Raw genomic sequence first — 27,295 nt, forward strand, 5'->3', positions numbered from 1 at the left:
GACTTAAAACGTTTGACTTTAGACAAAAGGCCTTGCCACACTCATCACATATGTAAGGTTTCTCTCCTGTATGAACCGTCTGATGACTTAAAAGGGTTGAATTTTGGCCGAAGACTTTGTCACATATATCACATTTAAATAATTTATTTCCTGAATGAATTTTCTTGTCTCTCGAGGTGTGAGCTCTGAGTAAAGGCCTTGCCAGATTATCCACATTGGTAAGGTTTCTCTCCAGTATGAATTGTCTGATGACTTAAAAGGCTTGACTTTAGACGAAAGGCCTTGCCACACTCATCACATTTGTAAGGTTTCTCTCCAGTATGAATCGTCTGATGCCTTAAAAGGGTTCCCTTTAGACGAAAGGCATTGCCACACTCATCACATTTGTAAGGTTTCTCTCCAGTATGAACTGTCTGATGACTTAAAAGGCTTGACTTTAGACGAAAGGCCATGCCACACTCATCACATTTGTAAGGTTTCTCTCCAGTATGAACTGTCTGATGCCTTAAAAGGGTTGACTTTACACAAAAGGCCTTGCCACACTCATCACATTTGTAAGGTTTCTCTCCAGTATGAACTGTCTGATGACTTAAAAGGCTTGACTTTAGACGAAAGGCCATGCCACACTCATCACATTTGTAAGGTTTCTCTCCAGTATGAACTGTCTGATGAGTTAAACGGGTTGACTTTAGTCGAAAGGCCTTGCCACACTCATCACATTTGTAACGTTTCTCACCAGTATGAACTGTCTGATGACTTAAAAGGGTTGACTTTACACGAAAGGCCTTGCCACACTCATCACATTTGTAAGGTTTCTCACCAGTATGAACTGTCTGATGACTTAAAAGGGTTGACTTTACACGAAAGGTCATGCCACACTCATCACATTTGTAAGGTTTCTCACCAGTATGAACTGTCTGATGACTTAAAAGAGTTGACTTTAGACGAAAGGCCTTGCCACACTCATCACATTTGTAAGGTTTCTCTCCAGTATGAACTGTCTGATGGCTTAAAAGGCTTGACTTTACACGAAAGGCCTTGCCACACTCATCACATTTGTAACGTTTATCTCCAGTATGAACCCTCTGATGACGAGCAAGGTTTGAATTTTGGCTGAAGACTTTGTCACATATATCACATTTAAATAATTTATTTCCTGTATGAATTTTCTTATGTCTCCTGAGGTCTGAGCTGTGAGTAAAGGCCTTGCCACACTCATCACATTTGTAAGGTTTTTCCCTGTGTGCTTTGAGTTCTTGTGTTATTCCTGAAGGATTCATAAACTTATTCCCATATATATTAGAAACACTGGTTTGGACACAAGGAGGAATTCTTAGAACTGGTGAAAATGAGAAACTGTTGTTGACAGAACTCTTAACTTCATTATATTCAGAAATTATTCCGCCAGTTTGAAATATCTGCAGTTTATACTGAAAGTTAAATCCAAACCTCTTTCCAAAGAGCTTGATGCCTGCATCCTTTCTATCATGTGAATCTCTTCCATCAGGCACATTTCCATTAAGGCTTACAGGTGTGCCTTTATAATTTCTTTTGTCATCTCTCCCCTGACACTCAAAGTCACACATATTTTCCTGACTATCCCAAAGATGAACATGTTTGATTTCACAGCTTTCAGGTCTTCCCAGCATCAATGTTTGGAATGTTTCTCGTTTATCACTGTTTGCTTTGGGTTGTAAAACCTTGATCACATGTGTAGGAGAGATATCTACAAGATAAAAAGAATCATAGTTTTCCTGCTCTCAATAATTCAGAAATAAATGTTTCATGTTGAATATATATTACACCAAAAGTAATACTTACATCAAGTTATGAAACACCACAATGATCACCTTAAGTGTTTAGAAACACTAAAGGAATAGAATTCTTAACTTAAGAAAGCATAACATAAATTCACCATTACAGTAGCCTAGTATTATAAACCATATGCCAAACACACTCACATTGGACAATCTTATGCCACCTCTCAAAAACAGAGTGCTTTGCTACCAGGACCCTTAGGAACGTATCGATCAACACTTGTCTCAAATTGAAAAGAAAAATATTACACTATCATTGTATTCTACAAACTTACTGTACATAAATAAATTCTAAAGAATAAATTATATATTGCAACAGTAAATAATCCATAACCAAGCTTACCCAATTAATAATTAAATATTCATAATTGGTTGTTTACAATTGAAAACAAATGAGAAAATGAAGAATGTGACTAAAACAATTTTTTGAAACAACATACTTTTCTAAATCTGCTATAGAACTATGTACCCCCAAAGAAAAGGCATTTTACAATGTTAACAAGTAGTATGTGCCAGTTGTATTGCTGAATACACGCTAAAAGACCATCATCTGTAAATGACACATAAATTAAGACGTAAAATATTCACTGGTTTTCTAACAGCCAATAAAAAATGCAATCCCCACCTATGTTGTTGTTCAGTCACTCAGTCGTGTTTGCCTCTTTGCGACAGTGTGGACTGTAGCGCACCGGACTCCTCTGTCCATGGGATTTCCCAGCCAAGAACAGTGGAGTGGGTTGCCACTTCCTTCTCCATGGGATCTTCCTGACTCAGGGATCAAACCTGCATCTTCTGCATTAGCAGGTGAATTCTTTACCACTGAGCCACCAAGGAAGGTCTCTGCTGCTGCTGCTAAGTTGCTTCAGTCGTTTCCGACTCTATGTGACCTCATAGACAGCAGCCCACTAGGCTCCTCTGTCCCTGGGATTCTCCAGGCAAGAATACTGCAGTGGGTTTGCCATTTCTTTTTCCAGTGCATGAAAGGGAAAAGTAAAAGTGAAGTCACTCAGTCTCTTAGTGACCCCATGGACTGTAGCCTATGAGGCTCCTCCATCCATGGGATTTTCCAGGTGGGATTTCCCAGGCAAAAATAATGGAGTGGGTTGCCATTTCCTTCTCCATGGGATCTTCCTGACTCAGGAATCAGGAAGCATCTTCTGCATTAGCAGGTGAATTCTTTACCACTGAGCCACAAAGGAAAGCTAATCTCTAGCCATGCACTATTCTTAACTACCTAGTTTAATGGCACCAAAATATAATAAGTTAAAAGTGAGTGCTTTGTGTATTTATTGACCAGGGTCAGACACAATATTGCTGAAAAATGTTGCAAGTGAAACGCATACAAGATATAACGTAGTTGAGGTTTGACAGAAAACAAAATTTGGTAAAGCCATTATCCTTCAATTAAAAAATAAATAAAATTTTAAGAAGATATAATGTAGAGCTAGAATAAATAATTCCACAATTTGTATGGAAATACAAAAAAAACCTCAAATAGCCAAAGCAATCTTGAGAAAGAAGAATGGAACTGGAGGAATCAACCTGCCTGACTTCAGGCTCTACTACAAAGTCACAGCCATCAAGACAGTATGGTACTGGCACAAAGACAGAAATATAGATCCATGGAACAAAATAGAAAGCCCAGAGAAAAATCCACGCACCTATGGACACCTTATCTTTGACAAAGGAGGCAAGAATATACACTGGATTAAACACAATGTCTTTAACAAGTGGTGCTGGGAAAACTGGTCACCACTTGTAAAAGAAAGAAACTAGATCACTTTCTAACACCATACACAAAAATAAACTCACAGTGGATTAAAAATCTAAACAGATGACCAGAAACTATAAAACTCCTAGAAAGAACATAGGCAAAACACTCTATGACATACATCACAGTAGGATCTTCTAAGACCACCTCCCAGAATACTGGAAATGAAAGCAAAAATAAACAAATGGGACCTAATTAAACTTAAAAGCTTCTGCACAACAAAGGAAACTATAAGCAAGGTGAAAAGACAGCCTTCAGAATGGGAGAAACTAATGGCAAATGAAGCAACTGACAAACAACCAATCTCAAAAATATAGAAGCAACTCCTGCAGCTTAATTGCAGAAAACTAAACGACCCAATCAAAAAATGGGCCAAAGAATTAAATAGACATTTCTCCAAAGAAGACATACAGATGGCTAACAAACACATGAAAAGATGTTCAACATCACTCATTATCAGAGAAATGCAAATCAAAACCACAATGAGGTATCATTTCACACCAGTCAGAATGGCTGTGATCCAAAAGTCTACAAGCAATAAATGCTGGAGAGGGTGTGAAGAAAAGCGAACCCTCTTACACTGTTGGTGGGAATGCAAACTAGTACAGCCACTATGGAGAACTGTGGAGATTCCTTAAAAAACTGGAAATAGAACTGCCTTATGACCCAGCAATCCCACTGCTGGGCATACACACCGAGGAAACCAGAATTGAAAGAGACACGTGTACCCCAATGTTCATCGCAGCACTGTTTATAATAGCCAGGACATAGAAGCAACCTAGATGTCTGCTAGCAGATGAACAGATAAGAAGGCTGTGGTACATATACACAATGGAGTATTACTCAGCCATTAAGAAGAATTCATTTGAATCAGTTCTAATGAGGTGGATGAAACTGAAGCCTATTATACAGAGTGAAGTAAGCCAGAAAGAAAAACACCAATACAATATATTAACGCATATATATGTAATTTAGAATGATGGTAATGATAACCCTGTATGCGAGACAGCAAAAGAGACACAGATGTATAGAACAGGCTTTTGGACTGTGCGGGAGAGGGAGAGGGTGGGATGCTTTGGGAGAATGGCATTGAAACATGTATAATATCATATATGAAATGAATTGCCAGTCCAGGTTCAATGCATGACAGTGGATACTTGGGGCTGGTGCACTGGGATGACCCAGAGGGATGGCACGGGGAGGGAGGAGGGAGGAGGGAGCGGGGTTCATGATGGGGAACATGTGTATACCTGTGGTGGACTCATGTTGATGTATGGCAAAACCAATACAATATTGTAAAGTAATTAACCTTCAATGAAAACAAATAAATTTATATTTTAAAAAAGATATAATGTAGATAAAGAACATGACAGAATATAGATATTACCTTTTTTAAACAAATAAATTTTGAGTATTTACTATAAAACATGTACTACTGACAGCAGTAATTTGCTTTAAAAGGCTTGAGGTAAATTAACATGTTTTTCTCTAATCAGAGCAGGAGACACACCCAACTGGCCCACAAAGTGGTAAGAGAACCAGGATATGAATCTGAACCTACTGGGACAACTGAGAAAACTTATTTGTAAACATGACCACCAACTGAATGAATAGACTAGAAAATATTAAAAAATAAATACAAGGAACTTAGAAAGAAAATATCAAGGAAGATACAAGACAGTAGTCTGTTTAAATATTATTCAACCATCCCATCTCACACAGAGTGATTTATAGGGCATGTCCTGAGATATGTGTTCAATAAATGATGAGAGATTCTCTTTACAGTGAGAGTATATAGAAGGTGGAGGGATGTGATAGGTAAGAACAATGTTTCCATCCATATCAAGGTACTACATGAGGACTGGTCAGGACTAAGAAAGGGCCTGCATGGAACATAGGGTACACAGGTTTATGTCAGATTATCAGCTTGTGACTGCATGTCTTTGTGGAAATAACTGACAGCGTAAACTAATATACTGACCTTAAGAGAAAAGAACTGGTTCAGCAACTTTATGGGCATTATACTATGGGTATGGGACAGAAACAAGAGAGATTTTAAAAGTGACTGTGATATACAGAGAAAGCAGGATAATACCTGTTATACTATTTACAATGTAATGTATCCAACTCTGATTTTGTAACTTACAATGGAATGCTTATATTCAAGAAAAACACACACAATATTCCAGGATATTGTGTAAGAATCTTTTTAGCAGAAATCAGAAGAAAAATCCAGGAAAAGGCTATCTAAACCTGGGTTCCTCTGCCAAGTATGATTAACCTCTCCATTGGACATTTACTTCGTTTCTTCTTCCACACATGGTTATCTCAAGATCGAGGAGTATCAAACGAAAGGAGGGACTGACACTGACTCTGGAAGACCTTCCCAGTTACAAAAGCCTTTCTGAGGCATCCAACTCTTTTTTGTAGAAAAAGGCTTTATTCTCCTAGACCTTCCCTGAGTTCAAAAGAGCAGATTCAAACAGTTACTAACACATTAAAGGACATTCAAGGATCATACCATGATCAAGTGGGATTTATTTCAGGGATGCAAGATTTCTCAATATCCACAAGTTAATCACTATGATACACCACAGTAACAGCTGAAGACTAAAAGCCGTATGATCATCAATAGACGTAGAAAAAGTTCTGACAAAATTCAAGTGCCATTTATGATAAAACCCTTCAGAAAGTCAGCACAGATGGTCCCTACCTCAACATAATTAAGACTGTATATGTCAAACACACAGCTAACATCATACTCAACAGGGAAAAACTGAAAGCACTCCCCTTAACAACATGAATAAGACAAGAACGTTCACTACTGCCACTTTTATTGAACATATTTTTGGAAGTCCGAGCCACAACTATCAGAAAAGAAAAAGAAATAAAAGGTATTCAAAGTAAAAAAATAAAGAAGAAGTAAAACTGTCACTATGATGCTACACACAGAAAATCCCAAAGATGCCACCAGATAACTACTAGACCTCATCAATGAACAGAGTACACTTGCTGGATACAAAATATATAGAGAACTGCTGCATTTCTATACACTAATAATGATATATCAGAAAGTGAAATTAATGAAACAATCCCATTCACCATCTCAGAGAAAAGAATACAATTCTAAGGAATAAACCTACCTAAAAAGTCAAAAGAACTGTACTCATGAAACTAGAAGATGCCGATGACTGATACCAAAGATGACACAAACAGATGGCACAAACATATACCATATTCTTGGATTGAAAGAAGTAACACTGTCAAAATGACCATAATATCCAAGGCAATCTACATATTCAATGCAACCTTTATCAAATTAACAATGACATATTTCATAAAACAAAGAAAAACTTAATTTGTACCAAAATACAAAAGACTCTGATATCGAAAATGATCTTGAGAAAGAAGAACAGAGCTGGAGGAATCATGTTCCCTGAGTTCAGACTATACGACCAACTGACAGTCAACAAAGAGAAAGTGAAGTCGCTCAGTCGTGTCCAGCTCTTTGTGACCCCATCGACTGTAGACTACCAGGTTCCTCTGTGCATGGGATTTTCCAGGCAAGAATACTGAAGTGGGTTGCCATTTCCTTCTCCAGCAGATCTTCCTGACCCAGGGACTGAACCTGGGTCTCCTGCATTGTAGGCAGATGGCTTTACCGTCCAAGCCAGCAGGGAAGTTACATGATGATGGCACAAAACAGAAACACAGATCAGTAGAAAAGGACAGAAAACCCAAAAATAAACCAATTTACTTAGAGTCAATTATTCTATAACAAAGGGGGAAAGAATATAGAATGAAAAATCTCTTTAATAAGTGATGCTGGGATAAATGGATAGTTACATGAAAAAGAATGAAATTCCAACATTCTCTAACACCACATACAAAAATAAACTCAAAATGTGTTAAACATCTAAATGCAAGACCAGATACTATAAAATTCATAGTGGAAAACAAATGCAAAACACTGACATAAATGTCAGCAAAATTTTTTTGAATCTATCTCTTAGAGTCATGGTAATAAAAGCAAAATCAAACAAATGAGACCTAATTAAATTTAAAACCTTTTTGCAAAGCAAAGGAAACCAAAAAAAAGAACAAAAATTCAACTTTTGCACTAGGAGACTATATATGCAAATGATGCTACCTATAAGGGATTTATTTCCAAAATATACAAACAGTTCATACGCTTAATATCAAAACAAACAACCCAATCAAAAACTAGGCAGAAGATCAAAACAGATACTTCTCCAAAGGAGACAAACAGATGGCCAACAGTCACCTGAAAAGATGTTTGACATCTCTACTTATGAGAGAAATGCAAATCAAAACCACAAAAATGTATCACCTCACACTGGTCACAATGACCACCATCAAAAAGTCTACAAACAATAAATGCTTGAGAGGGTGTGGAGAAAAGAGAACCCTCCTACACTGTTGGAAGGAACATAAATGGTACTGCCACTTTGGAGAATAGCATGGAGGTTCCATAAAGAACTAAAAACAGAGCTGTAACATGAAGCAGCAATTCCAATCCTGGGCATATATCCAGAAAGGATGAAAACTAATTCAAAATGATACATGCACCCCAATGTTTTTAGCAGCACTATTTATACCAGCCAAAACACGGCAGCAACCTAAATGTTCACTGACAGACAAAGGGATAAAGAATATGTGGTACATATATACAGGGGAATATTGTGAAGTAAAAGTAGCTCAGCCATGTCCAACTCTTTAAGACCCCATTACCTGCAGCCTGCCCGACTCCCCTGTCCATGTAATTCTCCAGGCAAGAACACTGGAGTGGGTTGCCACCTCCACAGCATAAAACACAATGAAGTTATGACTTTTGTAGCAACATAGACAGACTTAGGGATTAGTCTAAGTGAAATCAGACAGAGCAAGACAAATATCATAGGATATTATATGTTGAACTGAAATAAATGATACAAATGAACTTATTCACAAAATAAACTCACCAGAATAAAAAACAAACTTATGGTTACCAAAGGGGATAGTACAGGATGGTGATGGGGGCAGGAAAGGGAGAGATAAATTAGGAGTCTGAATATTCACAAACTAATGTATATACAAAATAGATAAATAATAAGTACCTATGATACAGCTCAGGGAACTATATTTGGTATCTTGCAAACTGCTGTATACTTGAAACACAAAATTGTAAATTAACTATGCTTAAAAAGTGGAGAAGGAAATGGCAACCCACTCCAGTATTCTTGCCTGGAGGATCCCAAGGACAGAGGAGCCTGGTCGGCTGCCATCTACATGGTCACACAAAGTGAGACACAGCTGAAGCGACTTGGAATGCATGCACTGGAGAAGGAAATGGCAACCCACGCCAGTGTTTTTGCCTGGAGAATCCCAGGGACAGAGGAGCCTGGTGGGCTGCCATCTGTGGGGTCGCACAGAGTCAGACACAACTGACGGGACTTAGCAGCAGCAGCAGCCGCATACCTAAAAAGAATGGTTAAAACAAAAACACCTCTTGTAGAGATGTTCCAAAGATGTTTCACAAGGGTGTAAAAACTACTAAATGGGGGAAGCAGTCTATGAAACAAGACATGTTGACAAAACTGAATACCCACCAGCAAAAGAATTTACTTGGAACATTATCTTACACTATAGACAAAAACGAACTTAAAATGATTCAAAGACCTAAATCTAAGTCCCAAATGTATAAAACTCCTAGAAGTAAATGTGCAGGAAATGTTTCTGGAAATTGGACCCACAATATATATAACACCAAAAGATATAACACCAAAAGCACAGGCCACAAAATAAAACCAGATATTAATAAACTGAACTATATCAAAATTATAAACCACTCTGCATTAAAGTACAGTGAGTTTGAAAAGACAATCAACAGTAAAAGAGAAAATATGTGGAAATCATACATCTGATAGTAAGTGAGTACAAAGAATACATAAAGAATTTTAAGAGGGACTGATCACCAGTTCCACCATAGGAACCACTCCCCAATCAAACATCCAACATGTTGCAAATACAAAACAGAAACACAGAGAGTAACACAGAAATTTGAACTCAATGATAAAATTTAAAAATACCTACAATGCACAGAACAACAGTGCAGCCAATAGCCTCATAGATATGAGAATGTGAACTTGGACAAAGTTGTCCTGGGATAAATTCCCATACCATTCACAGAGGCTAAAATATATGGTCCTTGATACACATCAGCAACACTGTCATGGTGCCCTTGACAGAGTCTCCAAAGCCAGAAAATAACCTGGAAAGATGTATCAGGCTCTCGTGATACTTTCTCTCCCATAATCCTAGAACATACTGACCACTCTACTGGATAGCTTCAAGTGGTGACTTTGTACAGAGCAAGAAAATAACATTAGGAATAGTGTCTCCATCACAGTTTTCTGTTACCTACTAAATCCACTCCACAGAGACTCACCAGAGGCTGCCAATTAAACATAGGTGGATTATCACAGCAAGGAAACCAGATAAAATTTCAGACCCTCAGAAATATATTTCAAAGAAATTGAAGAGGTAAAATGATACAAAGTAAGGAGAATGGAACATCAGGAACAGTTGACATTCCCAGACTGCGTAGAGCAGCACAAGAGTTAAAATAACACAACATGAAGGTCAGAATTACAGCATCTTGAGATGGGACCATGCACTTGACCTACATATGGCAAGCTAAGAGCCTGCGAGATTCATATATGCTCCCCTCGTAGGATCTAGGATCAAAAAGACAATCTCTCTACCCAGTCTTACATTTTCCTAAGTAACAACCACAGAGGATCCAATCCACCAGCTTGTCCCACTCCTAAACAGAAAAAAACAGCCCTTTTGAGATACTCGTTTTTCTTTATATGTTGTATTTTTGGCTACTTTTACATCAGTCCCCACTGTCCAGAGCTTTTTCTCAGGCTCCAATGTGGAGATAATATTCAGATCAGAAACAGAAATTCTGGGACTCCCGTGGTGATCCAGTGGTTAAGACTCTGCATTTCCAATGCAGGGGGTGCGGGTTTGATCCTTAGTCAGGGAACTAAGATTCCACAAGCAGAATGGTGCAGCCAAAAAAAAGTAAACAAGCAAGGGAAAACAAATATTATTCAGTGTTATCAAAAGAAAGAAATCTAAAGTGCTGTGGATTTTTTTAAACCCTGAGCCAAAAGTCGAAAGGTAGAAAATAGGAAATCGGGTTTTTTGGTATTGTTTTGTTAACATTTGCCAGTGAGCTTTGTAGAAAATTAAGCTCTGGGACAACCTCAGATATGACATGAAACAGACACAGCATCTGAAGAGGGTCCGTTTAACCTTGTGAACCTGTGTCATGCCCCAGTCACCAGAACTCTCAGATGTAAGACATCAGGGCCTCCCAAGGGGCACACAGGGAAAATGCAGATACCCAAGGGCAGCTCTGGAAGGAAGTCATCCTCACCCACAGACAGCAGGTTTCTGTAGGTCTCCAGCATCACGTCCCTGTACAAGGCCCTCTGAGCAGGGTCCAGGAATTCCCACTCCTCCTGAGTGAATTTGATGGCCACATCCTCAGAGGTCAGTCGTTCCTGAAATGAAACCACATGTCACCAAAAGGGCCATGAAAAGTTCTCATTTTCATGCAAAAGAGAAGCGTAGTAAGGGGTACGGATTGACTTGTTTGAAGTATGTGTTCTAACAGATCCATGCAGGGGTATCTGGAGAAATTATGCATTTCTAATTTTAATTTCTTATGCTTTTTGCTAAGACCTTATGAGATCCTCCAATTAATATGGATTTTTCATCATTGTTCAAAATCCATGAAATATATAAAAATAAAGCTCAACACTGTTTTGACATAATATCTGACAGAATTGTCAGATATTATGTTCTACCCAGTGAGTGCAACTGATTATCCAGATGAGGTACAGCATGAGTGGTGTCTTCAGAGATGACAAAGTCCACGGCACTTTTAATGGAAAGGTCAAAATTTTCAGGTATGATGTAGATAACAGCAGCAAGGACCAAAAGTGTCTGAAGGCTTCCTGTTGCTCTAAATTACTGTAGTATTACTCTAAACATTAAATAAGTACTTTACAGGCAAGAACCTGTCATCAATATAATAGCTCATTAAAGAATCATCTGTTCCCACCTTAGAGAAGAAAACCTGTGTCACAGACACTCTGAGAAACTTGACTCAGATCAAAAAGGTAAGAAATGTTACGTGAAGCACCTGAACTCAGAAGCTTGGGCTCAGCAACTGAAGTTTAAGCATCTAACAGTGAAGTAATACAGAGAACATTGCAAGTCCTTTGACAGAGGGTTCCTAAAGAAAACTTGAAAGAAGTCCAAGGTGAGCCTCTTCCCTGCCCCTCTGTCTTCTCTGGAGGGGGAGCAGCTCTCGGGCCTCAGGCCTTCATCCCTTGAAAATGGACACCTGTGACAAATTAGTCTCTACACCCTCCCTGATCGGGAGAACCTCCCCACTGTTGAGTGATCACTGTCTGCAGTGGTGGTGAAGGACTGGAGACACTGACCAATGAGAGCCACAGCAGCTTGGCAGCCCCAGGTCCCTGGACCATCTCACTTATTCTTAGCCACAGCTTCCAAACCAGTGCCATTTCAAAGGACTTTGACACAGCAGCCAAGTTCCCTGGAGCTGGAGCTGCCACAGCAGGGGTGGCTGGCTCCGGGGCTGGAAGTGGGACTGTGTTTGGGAGCTTCATCACTGTTATGCCAGGAACCCTTCTCTGAGACAGTAGCTCTTCTATGCCATGGGCTTGGCCCTCTCAAAGGCCATGGGGCTCTTTTGCCTGATGGTGGTCTAGCTCATCTTCTTCACGATGTGAAGCAGCTGTTTCCACCTCCCATAGTTCTTTCTCCTGTGTCTGCCCTGTATTTTCCCTTTCCTGTAAATCCCCAGGCAATCTGGGGAAAGTGCTGGGCTCAGGGTTTGACAGAAGGAAAACAAATAAATATTGTATTAATATGAAAAAAAAAAGTCCAAGGTGAACAATGTGGAATGGCATGAAAGGTCTTATAGACGTGAATACAGAAACACAACTGTTAGTAATTTACTACTTAAAACACTAACAGGATTTTTAGAAAATTTCAATGCCGCAGATTATACTGATAACATAATTTCAACTGAAAAAAAAGGTGATATGTAGTTTCTAAATCATGACGTCTTCTACCTAAACTGCAGACTTGCACATACATGCATGCTTATCTATAAAAAACTAATTGACCTGAGAGGATTCATCTTTTGACAGATTTTTTGGACAATTTTATATCATCCTTTTCTTCACATGTGTTTCAGCATCTTTCAGACAATAAAAATGTATCCTTTGCACTCAGCTGAGTTTGTCAACAGGATTCTATACTAGGCTACCAAAAGAAAACTGGTAAAAACATTAAAAAAAAAAAAAAATACTTGAACTTAATTCATAATAAAATTACCATATACAAAGATATAAATTTTTATCCATTTAGATTTACATAGCAAGGCATTAACAGAAGCCAAAGACTTTCTTTGCTTTTTTTTCCATTAATAAAACAGTGATTTGAAATTAGAAGAGTCATTAGATTATGACAAAAAAAAACTTATCAGAATAGCAAAGTAAAAAAACTTCTTGGAGAATTAAAAATCATGGCAAAAATAATATGGAAAAAATATAGTTATTAAGCAAGACTATCTGAAGAAACATCATGATAGGAAGGAAATATTCAATACATTCCTTCTGAAATTATAGTAGCATGAAAGGAGCTGTCCAGGGTGCCTGTCTTTCAGCGGCCACTAGAAGAACTAACAGGAGGAAAAAACCAGGGCAAGAGACACAGAGTTTGTCAGAGACTTGAAACAGGTAGTACTCACGAACCTAAAGACATGGAAAGGTGAAAAGTGAAAGGATGGAAAAAGACAGTCCATCCTAAAGAGAGCAGGGAAGACTGTTATATCAGACAAAACAAACTGAAGAAAAACAAAAGTGCAATGAGATAAATATTGCATAATGATAAAACGGTCAATTTACCAAAAAGCTGTAACAAGTGAAAATATATATACATCTAACATAAGATATCTCAGAAAAATGAAGCAAACATTGAACAGGCATGTACAGATCACACTGCCCAAGAAAAGCAGAAAACACATGTATCTCAAGGACACAGAAAACAGTCTCTATGAGACACCACATGTTAGGCCAAAATTAACCATTTTAAGAGATTGATACCATAAAAGTATCTTCCCTAACAACAACGAAATAAACAAGAAAAAAAAGAAAATTCCTCAAATGTGAACATTAAACAACTCACTCTTACAACACAAATGGGTCCAGGAAAAAAATCACAAGGAAATTTTTAAATACATGGATAAAAACGAAAAGACACATTACAAAATTTATAACTCAGAGAGAACACTGTACTAAAAGTCTGAACTGTTACATGCTTACAGTAAAAAAAAGAAAAGATCTTAAATCTGAAATCTATTTTTAGACCTCTAGGAAGCAGAAAACAGAAAACAAACTAAACTCAAGTTTAGCAGAAGGAAACATGTAAATAAGAAAGATTAAACCAGAGATACAATAGAAAGTAGAAAAATATAAAAATCAACAAACCAAAAGTTGATGTTTTGAAAAAACTGTATAGGAAAACCCCCACCTTGACTAAGGACAAGAAAAAAAAAGATTCAAATAACTAAAAACAGATATGAAACAGGAGTGATTACAACTGAGGTCAAAAAGATAAGGAAGTAGTATGACGGATAATGCCTATAAATGACAGAATACCGGAGATACTGGCAAATTCTCAGAAACATACAAACTATTTTACTTATTAAGAAATTTAAAAAATTGATAAGTGTTGAAAGTGTTAGCCACTCAGTCGTGTCTGATTCTTTGTCACCTCATGGACTGTAGCCCACAAGGCTCCTCTGTCCGTGGAATTTCTCCAGATAAGAATACTGGACTAGAGAGCCATTCCTTTCTCCAGGGAATCTTCCGACCCAGGGAGAGAACCTGGGTCTCCCGCACTGTAGGCAGATTCTTTATGATTTGAGTCACCAGGGAAGCCCATTATAACTAGAGAGATTTAAAAAGTAGTTAGAAACCTCTAAGAAAAATACAGGACCAAATACTACCAAACATTTACAGAAGAATTACCACTAATCCTGCTATTCTGTGGAGCAAGCATGCTTCTAATAGTTTGCTGATTTCCCAAAGACACAAGAAGGAAAACTAGAAACACTAGAAACCCTGATGAATACTGATGCAAAATTAAAATACTTGCAAACCAACTTCAACACACATTTAAAAGAACTGGAGAAACAGACGCAGAGAACAGATGGAGGTGGGAGGGGAGGAAGGAGAGGGTAAGATGTATGGAGAGAGTAACATGGAATCTTACATTACCATATATAAAGTAGAGAGCCAGTGCGAATTTGCTGACTGACTCAGGGACTCAAACAGGGGCTTTCTAACAACCTACAGGGGTGGGATACGGAGGAAGATGGAAGGGAGGGGCCATATGTAAACCTATGGCTGATTCATGCTGGTGTATGGCAGAAAATAACAACTTCTGTAAAGCAATTATCCCTCAATTAAAATAATTTAAATAAATAAATAAAAAGAACTGACACCATGACCAAATAGATTTTATTCATATAAGGCAAGGAGAAGTCAACATACAAAAATGAACTAATATAACACGTTACATTAACAGATTAAAGGGGGGGAAAAAAACAGGATCAACTCGATGCAGAAAAAAAACCATTCAACAACAATTTGACAACCTTTCAAGACGGAACACTCAACAAACTACAAACAATAAATTATACCATTATCAACATAATAAATGCCATTATGAAAAGAGCACAGCAATTGGGAAAGAATGAAAGAAAGCTTTTCCTCTGAGGTCAAGAAGAAGGCAAGGATGCACACTCTGCACTGCGGTTCAAGAAAGCACTGAAACCCTTAGAGCAATTAGATGAGAAAAAGAAATCAAAGGTCCCAAAATTTAAAAAGAAGTAACCGTATCTTCTTTTCCACATGACAAAGTTTCATCAGTAAAAATCATAAAGATTACAAAAGAAACATGCTATATCAAAATAGATTCTTTAATAACTACACAAAGGGTCAATCAACCAATTAACTCATTATCAAAATTACCATGACAATCTTTGTAGAAGCAGAACAAAACATGGTGAAAGTCATAGAACTATTCAAAGAGCAAACAGCAAAACTCTTGAAGTAGGAAGATGGAGGTCTTTCTATTTCAACACCTATTACAAGGTAATCAAGGTGATGTGGTACTGGTATAAAAACAGACAAACCAACTGAACAGAACACAGTACTCAGGAATAATTCTTTGTGTACATGTAAGGTATATTCACAAGGATGTCAAGATACACAAAAGGGAAAGGACAGGCTCAATTGATCTGATTCCCAGATTTTACCAGCTGTTGTGCATACTAACACCTGACTTCCACGTGCAGTTTTCTTTACCCTGGTTGACAGAGAGCAGACAGCGTATCCAGATAGGCCCTAAGCATTCCCTGCTGCCCAACAGCACAGAGACCCCATTTCCAACCCGTGGGTGAGAAGCCCTGCCCTGGACGGCGCCCAGGGGAGCTTCCTCACAAGGGCCAGGTCACTGGGTCATGGGGAGATGGGATCTAAGTGGAGACGACAGGGCTGAGGGAAGGCCTCGGGTGAGTGTGCATGTACAGGAGTCACACAGGACGCTCCAGAGTCAGACACGATTAGTGAGTCCAGAGAAGGGCATTTCAGCTAGGACAGACTAAATATGACCTTACCTGAGTAAGAGCCATGCCTCACTCCTTTTCTTTCCTCTTTCTTAACTTCAGGGCTTCCTCAGGCAACACGAGTCTTCAGAGGTCTATCATGAAAGTTGAAAACATTCTGTTTAATGCTTACAGTCAACACATCCCCTTCCTGAGCCCCAACCACACACACACAGGGAAGCCCTCACCATGAGGAACAGACAGTCCCCTGTGGCCACTGTCTCAGGAGGGACTCAGGACAGTCAACTTCCACAGAGAGACCAACACGGGACTTTCCCACACTTTCCCTCGGATCACACTCCCCTCCTGGTGAGGCCTCATGTACACAGCAGCAGGAGGCACCTCCACTGACCAGGCGATCTCCTTCAGGTCACACAGCAGGCCCTGATCCATCCCCACTCAGAACAGAGCATCCCCTTCTCAGCCCAGATCTCAGCCCTCAGGACTGGGAGGACTCAAGAGTCCTGATCCTCAGTGAGGGATCCAGACTGGAATCAACTGGGGCATCTTAAACATTCTCGAGCTGTGGACCAACATAAACTATCTGAAGGGGAATCTCTGGTCAGAGGGTACAAAACGTGTGTCGGGAGCCGCGTTAGGCATTACTGAGAAAATGTAGGCACGGCCCCAAGCCCCTCTCCTTGTCCTGCAGGCTCAGACCTGGGATGAAGGAGTCAGGGCTTGTGATTCTAACTTGTTTTTTCTTTCCTCGGTTGAGTTGACTGAAAAGAATGTTAAGGTGCTTATTGTCCTTGAGAGGAGCATGAGAAGGCACAAAGCCTTCTGCAGTTGTGCCCAGAGAATAATCCATAAAGTTAACTATTGACATTTGTTCAAGGATCTTTACAAGAGTGTTCCAGGCTGAGCACGTAGGCCGCAGCTTGAGGCCATGGGAAGGATGGTCATCTGAAACCTAATTGTTTAGGAAATGTTTATGGCAATGGAAGTTTGCCAAATTTAGGGTTTAGGAATAATTAAGAATAGTTAGAAGCTAAAAATTTAAGGAATGTGGTAGTGCTAGCATGTTTTACTAAAAGCTTATACAGATTAGGAATTTCAGAGATATTAATAGCTAGAAGCCTTTTTAGGAGATAGTGAGCTTAGGATGCTAGGGGCAAACACGATTTAAAAAGATAATAAATAAACTGAGGAATGTGGTATGCAGCTCAGACATTAGCATGAGTTACGATGTAATCACAAATTAAAGTAAACAGGATTCTGAGAGAATCGATGAAGCAGAAACTCTGTTTGAAGGGCAACAAGGTTTTATGGAGATAATAAATCTGGGTGAGGGGAAACTGAAAATGCCAAACCTCTGACTTAATGTTTTTCGCAAAGTACAAAAGAGAAGCTAAAGCTTGAAATAAACATGTAGTCCCATACCTTGAGTCAGAGGCTGCATCATTCTCCGCCGACACCGCTCATCTCTTCAGGCTGATTCCCTGGCTGCTGGAGCTGGACTCTGGCACATGTATGCAAAATGCGTAATCAATGAAACGTGAAGCGTGGACTGAGCACCATTCAGAGGAGAAAAGCACCCCCGAACTCTCTTTTTCTTTCCCAGCCTTACTAAGGTGTAACTAACAAAAATGGTATAAAGTGATCATGTGATAGACTCATACACTGAATAATTATTATAGTGGAGTAAGTTACACTTCCACATATAACTACACTGTTTTATTTCTCTCTGGGTGAATTTCAAGGATATAGAAACACTACTGGCAGGATGCAGTACCTCAGATCCCCAGAACTCACTATTTTACAACGGAAAATCTCCACTCTTTGACTACCAGTGCCCCATTTCCCCCTCCACCCATCTCCTGGTAACAGCCTTATTACTTGATGGCTCTATGAGTTTGACAATTCTAGTTTCCACATAGTGTCGGTCCTCCTTTGTCAGGCTTATTTAACTTGGCACAATGTTCTCTAGGTTCACTCATTCTGGCATAAATGCAGGATTCTTGATTTTTATATTTATATACAGAGAAAAAATAGTTCATGAATATACAGTATATAATAAATATTTCTATACCACACTTTGGTAACCTATTCTTTTGTCAAGAGACATCTGGGCTGTGTCTATGCCTTGGCTACTGCAAATCCAGTCACACTCATGGGACTGTGGACATATCCCTGAAAAACTGATTGCTTTTCCTTTGGATATCTGTCAGAAATGGGTTTGACAGACTGTAGGCCTGTTCTATATTAATTTGTTAAGGAACTTCCATTTTATTTTCCAACATAGCAGCACCATTTACATTACCACCAACAGTGCAGTTAAGATTCCGTGTTTTCTGTACTGTGCCTGTATGTGTGCTTATTTTGGGAGGGACAGGAGTGGATAACACAGAACCCAGCCTGGCAGCAAGATAGTTGCAGCTGCATCTTCTAGAGGACAAGCCTCCAGGCTGCAGATCACTGTGGCATCGCTGCCCTCTGATTTTTTGGAGCCATCCTCCCCGACGTCACAGGACTTTATGACTCTTCTCAGGTTGGGCACAGAGATCCAAACCGAGCAGGACCACCTTATAACAAGCATTCTGTGATCTTAACCTAGTGCCCCTATTTTCCCAGCGGGACTGAAACAAACTTGCAAACTTTCATGGTGTCCAACAGAGTGTCCAGAGCCCATGATGAGCCTCTAACCCTCTTATACAAACACAAAGCATCCCAAGCCCTGATAGCTCATGCATGAGGCAAAATACGAAAGAGGACACCCAAGGATCCACAGACACAAGACACCATAGTTCCATTTACAGAGAGTGACCCAGGTCAAACATTGAAATCTCCAAAGACTATGAAAAAGAGGGATAATTCCAATGATGCACATGGCCCACTGAGACCTCAGCATCTTCCAAGGAAACACTCCAGATTCTCTTGGTATCTTCCCAAATGCACATGAACCTTTCTGCACCGGCAACCCCAAGTACACAATGATACCAAAGTTGATGCAAAAAAATGACCTGAGATTTTCCATGTTACTCTACGGTGCCTGCCTGCTAAAAGAGCCAACAAAAGCCAGGGAGTGGAGTGGATGCTGGGGGCACCTGCTAGAACCAGCTCCTCAAGCCCATGGCTCCCATCCTCCTGCACCCACAGGTGCCTGCGGGCTCAGCCCAGGCCACATTCTAACAGTGGAAAAGACATCTCTTGGCTGAATTCCAAGTCCTTCATTGCTGCTCACGTGTGGTCACGAGTTGTCAAATCAAACCTGTGCAGGCACATGTCAGCCTCAGCACTGCTGTCCTGGGGAACACGAGCTCAGGCAGTAGAACCTCAAACCACTCCATGCGGGCTCTCCAACAAACCCCCTTCCAGGTGCTCCAGCCTGAATGGAGACATTCTCTTCCAACAGATCCACACACCCCTTGTCCCTGCAACTACACTTGGGATGGGTGCATGCTCCATTCACTGGGCTCACCTTGATGTCCCCAAGTACTGCCACAACCCTCCTGCAGACCCCACCAGGCTCCCTCCGCTTCCCCCATTTGTCTACCTCTCCTCCCTGATGACTGGACTAAGCAAGACTAAAGCGCACAGGGGTTTCCTGGCAAAAGGGATCACAAGAGGAGTGCCCACGAGCTACCGCCCAAAGGACACTGCACATTCAGCATGAAAATCAAGAGACTGGCCCTCCTGGGAAAGTCTGCCACCACCTGGGGACATTATGGAGTCCACGTACAAAGGCATTTGAGATGAGGAAGTCTCAAAGGAAGGGTCTCCAGGTCTCACTCTCTCCTGTTTTCTCCACCCACACCTACTTGGAAGATATTCTAGCTCTTGTTGGGCGCAGGGGGCAGTGTTTCCTTCCTGCCCCATTAGGTTTTGGATTTCTGCTCATCCTCAGTGCACTGAAATCACAATGCTGACACTGAGCACATGAACTCCTAGATGGCAAAGCTGCTGTCCAGGATGGTGACTGGTCCTGGTTGGACAGAGCTTAGATCTGGGGGCTGCAGAGGATGAAACACAGCAGACGAAACATGGGACATCTTAGCTCACTGCTTGAGGACACCAGTTCTGTAGGGTTTTTCAGGACTTCCTATATTTCTTGGCTCATCTTTTGAGTAATTAAGTAGTCACGGGGTAAAGATCAATTACAGGTGAAATGTCCAGAACATGGGAAACATCTTCATCACCTGCCCTGTTCTCTTGGTCTTCCCTGAGGATTATTCAGCCCAACCCATAGTCCTGTCATCTACAGACATTTCCAGTAACAGGTACTGCAGCCACGCTGGGAAGAAGAGGAAAACTATGAGCCCTAAAAAGAGGGGAACCAGGAAGGACTCATAACCCATGAAGAAGGGCATTAATTTCTGCGGATGGCAACTGATACAGAGGCAATAAACCTGGGTAACATGAGAGAGACTGTTAGGAGGGCATGGGGAGACCTCTCTGAGCCTAAACTTGAAGAGTGACAAAGGGCCTGAGGCACGGTGACCTGAAGGTGAGAAAAGGAACTACAATGTCAGACAGAAATGGTTTTGGTATTTGGAAAAAGAGAAAAGGTAAATGAGACCGGGACAGGCTGAACCATGAGCTAAGGGTCAACTCCCAGGATGAGGCTGGAGACACTGACAGGGCCCTGAGCTTGACAGAGGGCTGTGGAGCCACAGCGAAGAGTCAAGCTTTTGACCCAAGAACAAATGAAAGCAGGTGGAGGTCTGAACGTCAGGATATAAAAACATCTCCCTTCAGATTTAGCCTTATTCATAGAAGTCATCTAATTCTGAGCCTGTGATCCTGCCTCCATTGTACAGTTTTCCTTTTCCTTTTTCATTCAGGGAGGACTGGGATCTATTTACAATTCTAATTACCATGAGAAACTCCCTCCAAACCAGAACTGCCACACAGAGACACACAGCCAATTTGGCTAATCATTTCACGGGTCAGTGTTGTTCACGCTCAGAGATTTTGGTCTAGTCTCTCATCTGCATGTTACAAGTGGGACCTGGGGGAAACATCTTCATATCACCACACAGCTCACTTTTTTTCCACTGATCATCGAAAACGGAGAAAACAGACCATTAGACTAACCAGTTAAATTAGGTGGTCTTTTTTTTTCTCTTTTTGAAAGGAAAGAATGAAGCACTTTGTTGGTTTTATCATGTTAAATGTTCTTTTATTTTCCCATTTCTCAAAGAAATGCCTTTAATTTCACAAGATCTAATGTCATACCTCCGTTATCCTCTGGTAAAGAGCTGAGACCAGAAATATCCATTTGTGTGTGCACACATACACACATACACACAATTCATGTCTTTGGTAAAACCACAGTTGAAAATAAGTCTATTTTATTACAAGATGTGGAGAGGGTAACAGGCAGGAAGGCCAGGGGTCTCCAAATGGAGGAAATAGGCTGCAAGTGTCAGACATTTTTCTCTCTCTTAAGCAGCAGGAGGAAACAAGCTAGCAATATTTTTTTTCCTTCTCTATACAAATCTAAAAAGACATTTCTGAATCAGGACTGAAGGTGCCTGGGAGTCCCCACACAAACTCCTGTCCTAATTACACCTGAGGAACCCCAGGTATTAATAACTGTGGGGGGCCAATCCATCGATTTCCTTTTAGATACTGGGCAACTTACTCCATGCTTACTGAAGCCCCTGGCCCACTTCCTTCCCGATTCACTTCCATAATGGGACTGTCTGGACGAGCCAAAGGGTATTATTTCAGTTATTCTTCATGTTGTAACTGAGATTTTGTGCTATTTTCACACGATTTGCTGATTGTGCCAGAGTCTCCCTCACCCCTTTTGGGGAGGAATATACTGAACAAGGTCCATGCCTCTGTTTTCATAAATATGGAGCCCTCCCTTTCTCTCCCTCTAGTTGAACAAAATGTAAATCCTAGAGTATGGGCTGATGGAAAATCTGTGGGTCGAGCACAAAATGCTATTCCTGTAGTTGTCAAGCTCAAAGTCCCACTTATTTCCACATAAGAAGCAGTATCCACTGAAACCTGAGGTTAAGGGTTAAAACACATCATCAAAACTTTAAAAGAGCAGGGACTATTAGTTCCCTGTAACAGTCCATGCAACACTCCTATTTTGCGTATAAAGAAATCAAATGGTAAATGGAGACTAGTTCAAGATTTATGAATAATAAATAAGGCTGTAGTTCCTTTACACCTCATGGTGCCTAATCCTTATACTCCATTGTCTGAAATTCCTGAACGAGCCAAATATTTCTCAGTAATTGATTTGAAAGATGTTTTCTATTCTGTGCCTTTGGCGGAGGAAAGTCAATTTCTATTTGCCTTTGAAGACCCTATGCAGCCAGCTTCTCAGTTAACCTGGACAGTTTTCCCCCCAGGATTTCGTGACAGTCCTCACTTATTTGGACAAAGTTTGTCACAGGAGCTACAAAACTTTAACAGCTCCGAAGCGGTGGTGTTACAATATGTAGATGATATTTTGCTCTGTGCTGAGACAGAGGAAGCTTGTTCAGGAGCCTCAGAAGATTTCTTTAACTTTCTGGCAGGCTGCAGTTATAAGGCATCAAGAGAAAAGGCTCAGCTTTGTCAATAATCTATTAGATATCTGGGCCTAATCATATCAGAAGGGACTAGGGCCATAGGCCCTGAGAAAATTAAACCCATACTAAATCATCCCCTACCTATTGTTGTAGCCACATGTTCCGGGAAACAAACTCACTCAGAAGGACAATGCAGATAATGGAGTGCAGTTTATTACACCGGCGGGCCCAAGGCAGTGTCTCCTCTTAGCCAAGGACCCTGACCAGCATTTGTGAAAATCTTTTATACTCCATGTGTAAGTTTCTGAAGCCACCATTCCAAATTCCTTAAGACTTACATAAACCAAGGAAAATACAATCCCAATAACCCCATCATTCATGTGCTATGTGCTCAAACAGCCAAACAATTAGCCAATAATCAATAAACCCGAGGTTACACTCCAATAGATACAGAAAAATTTATGGCCTGTCTGGAGGAAGGGGTGATTAGTATATGTTTTCTCTTAGGCGATGAGTAACCTAGATATGATAAGGTTCCCCTGTCTGGTGGGGGTCTTATCCTGTTTTCACAGACACTAAACACAGAGTTCAGAGTCCATTGGAAAGGTGGCTGAGCATGATCAGCATGAACAGACCTAAGATGGAGTCCAGACCCTATGAATTCCTTCTTCATTCCCCCCTCCTGATGGTCTTAACTCATATTATGAGCATCATTCATAGGGATATATTGCACCCTGGCTCTCCGACCAATTTGGGAGAATGACATCAACCTTCGGGTTACAAAGTTCATAATACATTGTAAAATTCAGGGTCCACAAAGCAGAACTATCAAGTCAACTGTAACAGTGTTAAATACAGTTTTCCACCAATCACCCTTCACCCGAGATAGGACCAAAGTCCAGAAAGGAATGTTTTTATTTGACATTGTTTTTACCTGGTTTTTCATGTCATCTAAAGCAGTCGATACATTGCCAGATAAGTCAGGAATGTATTCACAACATTCAACCTTAATTATAGCACATGTCCCTCCTTGAGCAGCTGTGAGTATGTCCAAAGCCATTCTCTTATGAATTACTGGTTTTCTCATTTGGAGTTGCTCTTTTAAGGCTTGGATGGCTTTTGTTCTATCTAGGAGGACCTGTTTTGTAAAATTAGTCAAGGCCTCTACTTCAATCATAATATCTGTTGTCCCTATAGAGGGTACAAATAAGGCAGCAATATAGTCATATCATTGAAACACGGATCTTGTCCACCTAGCATGTAAATAAGGTACATTTACTGGTTGTTGTAGGTTAGGCTTTTGTTACACTGGCATTTATATCAAATGTAACCCCATGACCCAAGTCTATTGACATTGAGATCTAAAAACATTGGGATCTGGGGCCCATTCCTCGAGCCTCTCTGGGAAGTCCTTTGCCAGGTTATTCTTTCTTCTTCCACAGCTGTCAAAGTGCCAGGAATTGATTCGTGGGTACATCACACTTGAGTTAAGAGGTGGCACGCTGACCAGAACTAAGTGACTTCACTTTACATCTTTACTTTCTATGCTCTACTTTGTACTTTTCAGACAGGCTTGACAATCTATGTGAGCCTACTTCTGCTGACTCCAAAAATCCTGAGACTGCTGTTTGATCCTCAAGACAATGCCTTCCTGTCCTGGGCTCACTCCTACGCTGCATTCCACAATTGGTCTAACTGCTGGGTCTGCGGAGCGCTCCCCTCATCATCATGAAAGGCTTTTGTGGTGGACATCTCCACTTCAAGAAAAAGACTTTCTCCAAGTCTGCGAATACCTTCAACAACCATCATATGTGATGCCTCTTCTTCATTTGATGACCAACCCTAAAATGGACTGGTGCAACAGTTTGTACTTTAACTATGGACATAATGTGACATATGGACAAATGGTTGTGTTAGGGGAAGCACACTGATTGAAACCACCCACCCTGGCCAGGCACCATAGTAACTATGAGCATGAGTTATTTTATGACAGGAGATCCTGATAAGGATTATGGAATTAATGAACCACCACCAACCTGAAGAGTTCAGGAAAGGTCGAAAGGAGACATGGAGTGTCTGTCCACTTCCCAGAATCCCTCTCGCTAGCATCCATCTTGGCTGAGCCATGCATGTGCCACCAGGAAAGACTCTGAATTAGAATGATTGGCCAAAGACCACCCGGAAACTAATCTCATCACCATAAAACCCAAGACTGCAACCCACGTGGCAGAGCAGTTCTCCTGGGTTTCCTTACCCTACTGCTCTCCACCCAGGTGCCCTTTCCCAATAAAATCTCTTGCTTTGTCAGCACAGGTGTCTCCTCAGACAATTCATTTCCAAGTGTTAGACAAGAGCTCAGTTTCAGACCCTGGAAGGGGTCCCCCTTCCTGCAATAGTTGCTCAAACTCCTGCTACTGCTGCAGCTGCTTCCAGCTACTATTTGGGGACCCTGGATCAGACATCTTCAGTATGAGGGTTAGGAAAATATGTTGCCTCACCAATTTAAGGACAATGCCCCTTGTCAGCTGGGAAGCAGTTATGGAACAAGAATGATGCCCCTTTTCCCTAGGCAACGTAATTCTAAAAGAAAAGGGGGGACTGAAAGGGAAACAGGCAGGAAAACCAGGGTCTCCAAATGGAGGAAATAGACTGCAAGTGTTAGACATTTTTATCTCTCTTAAGCGGCAGGAGGAAACAAACTAGCTATATATTTTTTCTTCTCTATACAAATTTAAAACGAGGTTTCTCTTAACATACTTGTTGCCATGATGACTGCTGCACCTGAAGTTAACTATTCTCAAACCTTGAGTTAACCAATCCATTTTTCTTATGGAAATGTTTGTCTTAAGCTATGTGAATGGACTATGCACTTACCCCAGACTCTGTCTTCAAGTCAGTTCTGCCTAATGGCTGAGAACCTACTTCACAAACCAGTACATTATACTTAGATATTGTTCCCCTAATCTATGTAAACAAAACTATTTGTATGGTAATCTGCCCTTCTACAAGATTCAAGTTAATCATTTTATGGCCTGGGATGAATCATCTGCTGCCAAGATTATCCAAAAATGCATTTTATGGATGAGGGGCCTGGTGCCATTCTGAGTTTTAAAACCTTCTTTTCCTTCATTAACAGACTGCTAGTGACTATAACGGGCTTCCCTGGTGGCTCAGAGTTTAAAGTGTCTGCCTGGAATGCAGGAGACCCGGGTTTGATCCCTGGGTCCGGAAGATCCCCTGGAGAAGGAAATGGCAACCCACTCCAGTACTCTTGCCTGGAGAATCCCATGGAGGGAGGAGCCTGGTAGGCTACAGTCCATGGGGTTGCAAAGAGTCGGACAAGAGTGAGCGACTTCACTTTCACTTTCACTTAGTGACGATAATGGCACCCCACTCCAGTACTCTTGCCTGGAAAATCCCATGGATGGTGGAGCCTGGTAGGCTACAGTCCATGGGGTTGCTAAGAGTTGGACACGACTGAGCAACTTCACCTTCACTTTTCACTTTCATGCACTGGAGAAGGAAATGGCAACCCATGCCAGTATTCTTGCCTGGAGAATCCCAGGGACAGAGGAGCCTGTTGGGCTGCCGTCTATGGGGTCGCACAGAGTCGGACATGACTGACACGACTTAGCAGCAGAAGCAGCGCCCCCCATTCTTAACCCTCTTCCACCTCCCTCCTCACCAGATCTCTCTGGGTTGTTCCAGAGCACTGGCTTCGGGTACCCTGCTTTGTGCATTGAACTTGCACTGATCATTCTATTTTACATATGGTAATTTACATGTTTCAGTGCTATTCTCTCAAATCATCCCACCCTCACCTTCTCCCACTGAGTCCAAAAGTCTGTTCTTTACATCTGTGTCTCCCTTTGTTGCCCTGCATGTAGGATCACTGGTACCATCTTTCTGAATTCCATATACATGCATTAATATACAGCATTTGTCTTTCTCTTTCTGACTTATTTCACTCTGTATAATAGGCTCTGGGTTCATTTAACTTATTAGAACTGATAAACGAGGTGACGCTTTTGCTAAGTATGGCACAAAATAGTCTAAGATGATTTACTACTTACCAAAGAAAATTTCAAATGTATGAGATGAAGGGAAGAAAGCACTCAGGCAAGGAATGAATCTGAAAAAAATTTGAAAAAAAAAAAACTGAGAATTATTTTTAATCTAAAAATCTGGTGTCAAAGTTTAAAAAAATGTGGAGAATAATCATATTTAGAAAAGGATGATAAGACTAGAATACTGGAAACTAAAAAAGTTTATTTCTGAAGTTAAAAATGAGTACAGAAACTGAATGAATTAAGACCTATTCCAAGCTACAAAAAGCACCATACATAAAGAAAGGAGAAAATGTGAATCCGTTTTTTTTAAAAAGTGTTCCTTTAAAAATGCTACCCAATAATGATACAGTGGATAAGAATCTGCCTGACAATGCAGGGGA

The 27,295-nt window shown here is 40.6% G+C and overlaps 1 protein-coding gene and 1 pseudogene across 1 annotated transcript; one reads left to right on the forward strand and one right to left on the reverse strand.

The window, feature by feature from the left end:
* On the reverse strand, positions 1-26,950 carry LOC138096586 (zinc finger protein 665-like). The gene is made up of 5 exons (XM_068992843.1): positions 26,919-26,950; positions 17,753-17,831; positions 16,382-16,464; positions 11,036-11,162; positions 1-1,726 (listed from the first exon to the last, which is right to left on the reverse strand). The coding sequence occupies exons 3-5, from the start codon at positions 16,394-16,396 to the stop codon at positions 207-209; spliced, it is 1,662 nt and encodes a 553-aa protein (XP_068848944.1). The 5' UTR covers positions 16,397-16,464; positions 17,753-17,831; positions 26,919-26,950; the 3' UTR covers positions 1-206.
* On the forward strand, positions 12,003-12,401 carry LOC138096114 (ATP synthase F(0) complex subunit C2, mitochondrial pseudogene; annotated as a pseudogene).
* Positions 26,951-27,295: the final 345 nt, after the last annotated feature.

This window comes from Capricornis sumatraensis, chromosome 20 (assembly GCF_032405125.1).
Source record: "Capricornis sumatraensis isolate serow.1 chromosome 20, serow.2, whole genome shotgun sequence".
NCBI classification, from domain to species: domain Eukaryota; kingdom Metazoa; phylum Chordata; class Mammalia; order Artiodactyla; family Bovidae; genus Capricornis; species Capricornis sumatraensis.

Coding starts and splice junctions, on each gene's coding strand:
- LOC138096586 (XM_068992843.1), bottom strand. Junction 1,727..11,035: donor CAGAAACCTGCTGTCTGTGG/GTGAGGATGACT, acceptor TTTATCTTGTAG/ATATCTCTCCTACACATGTG.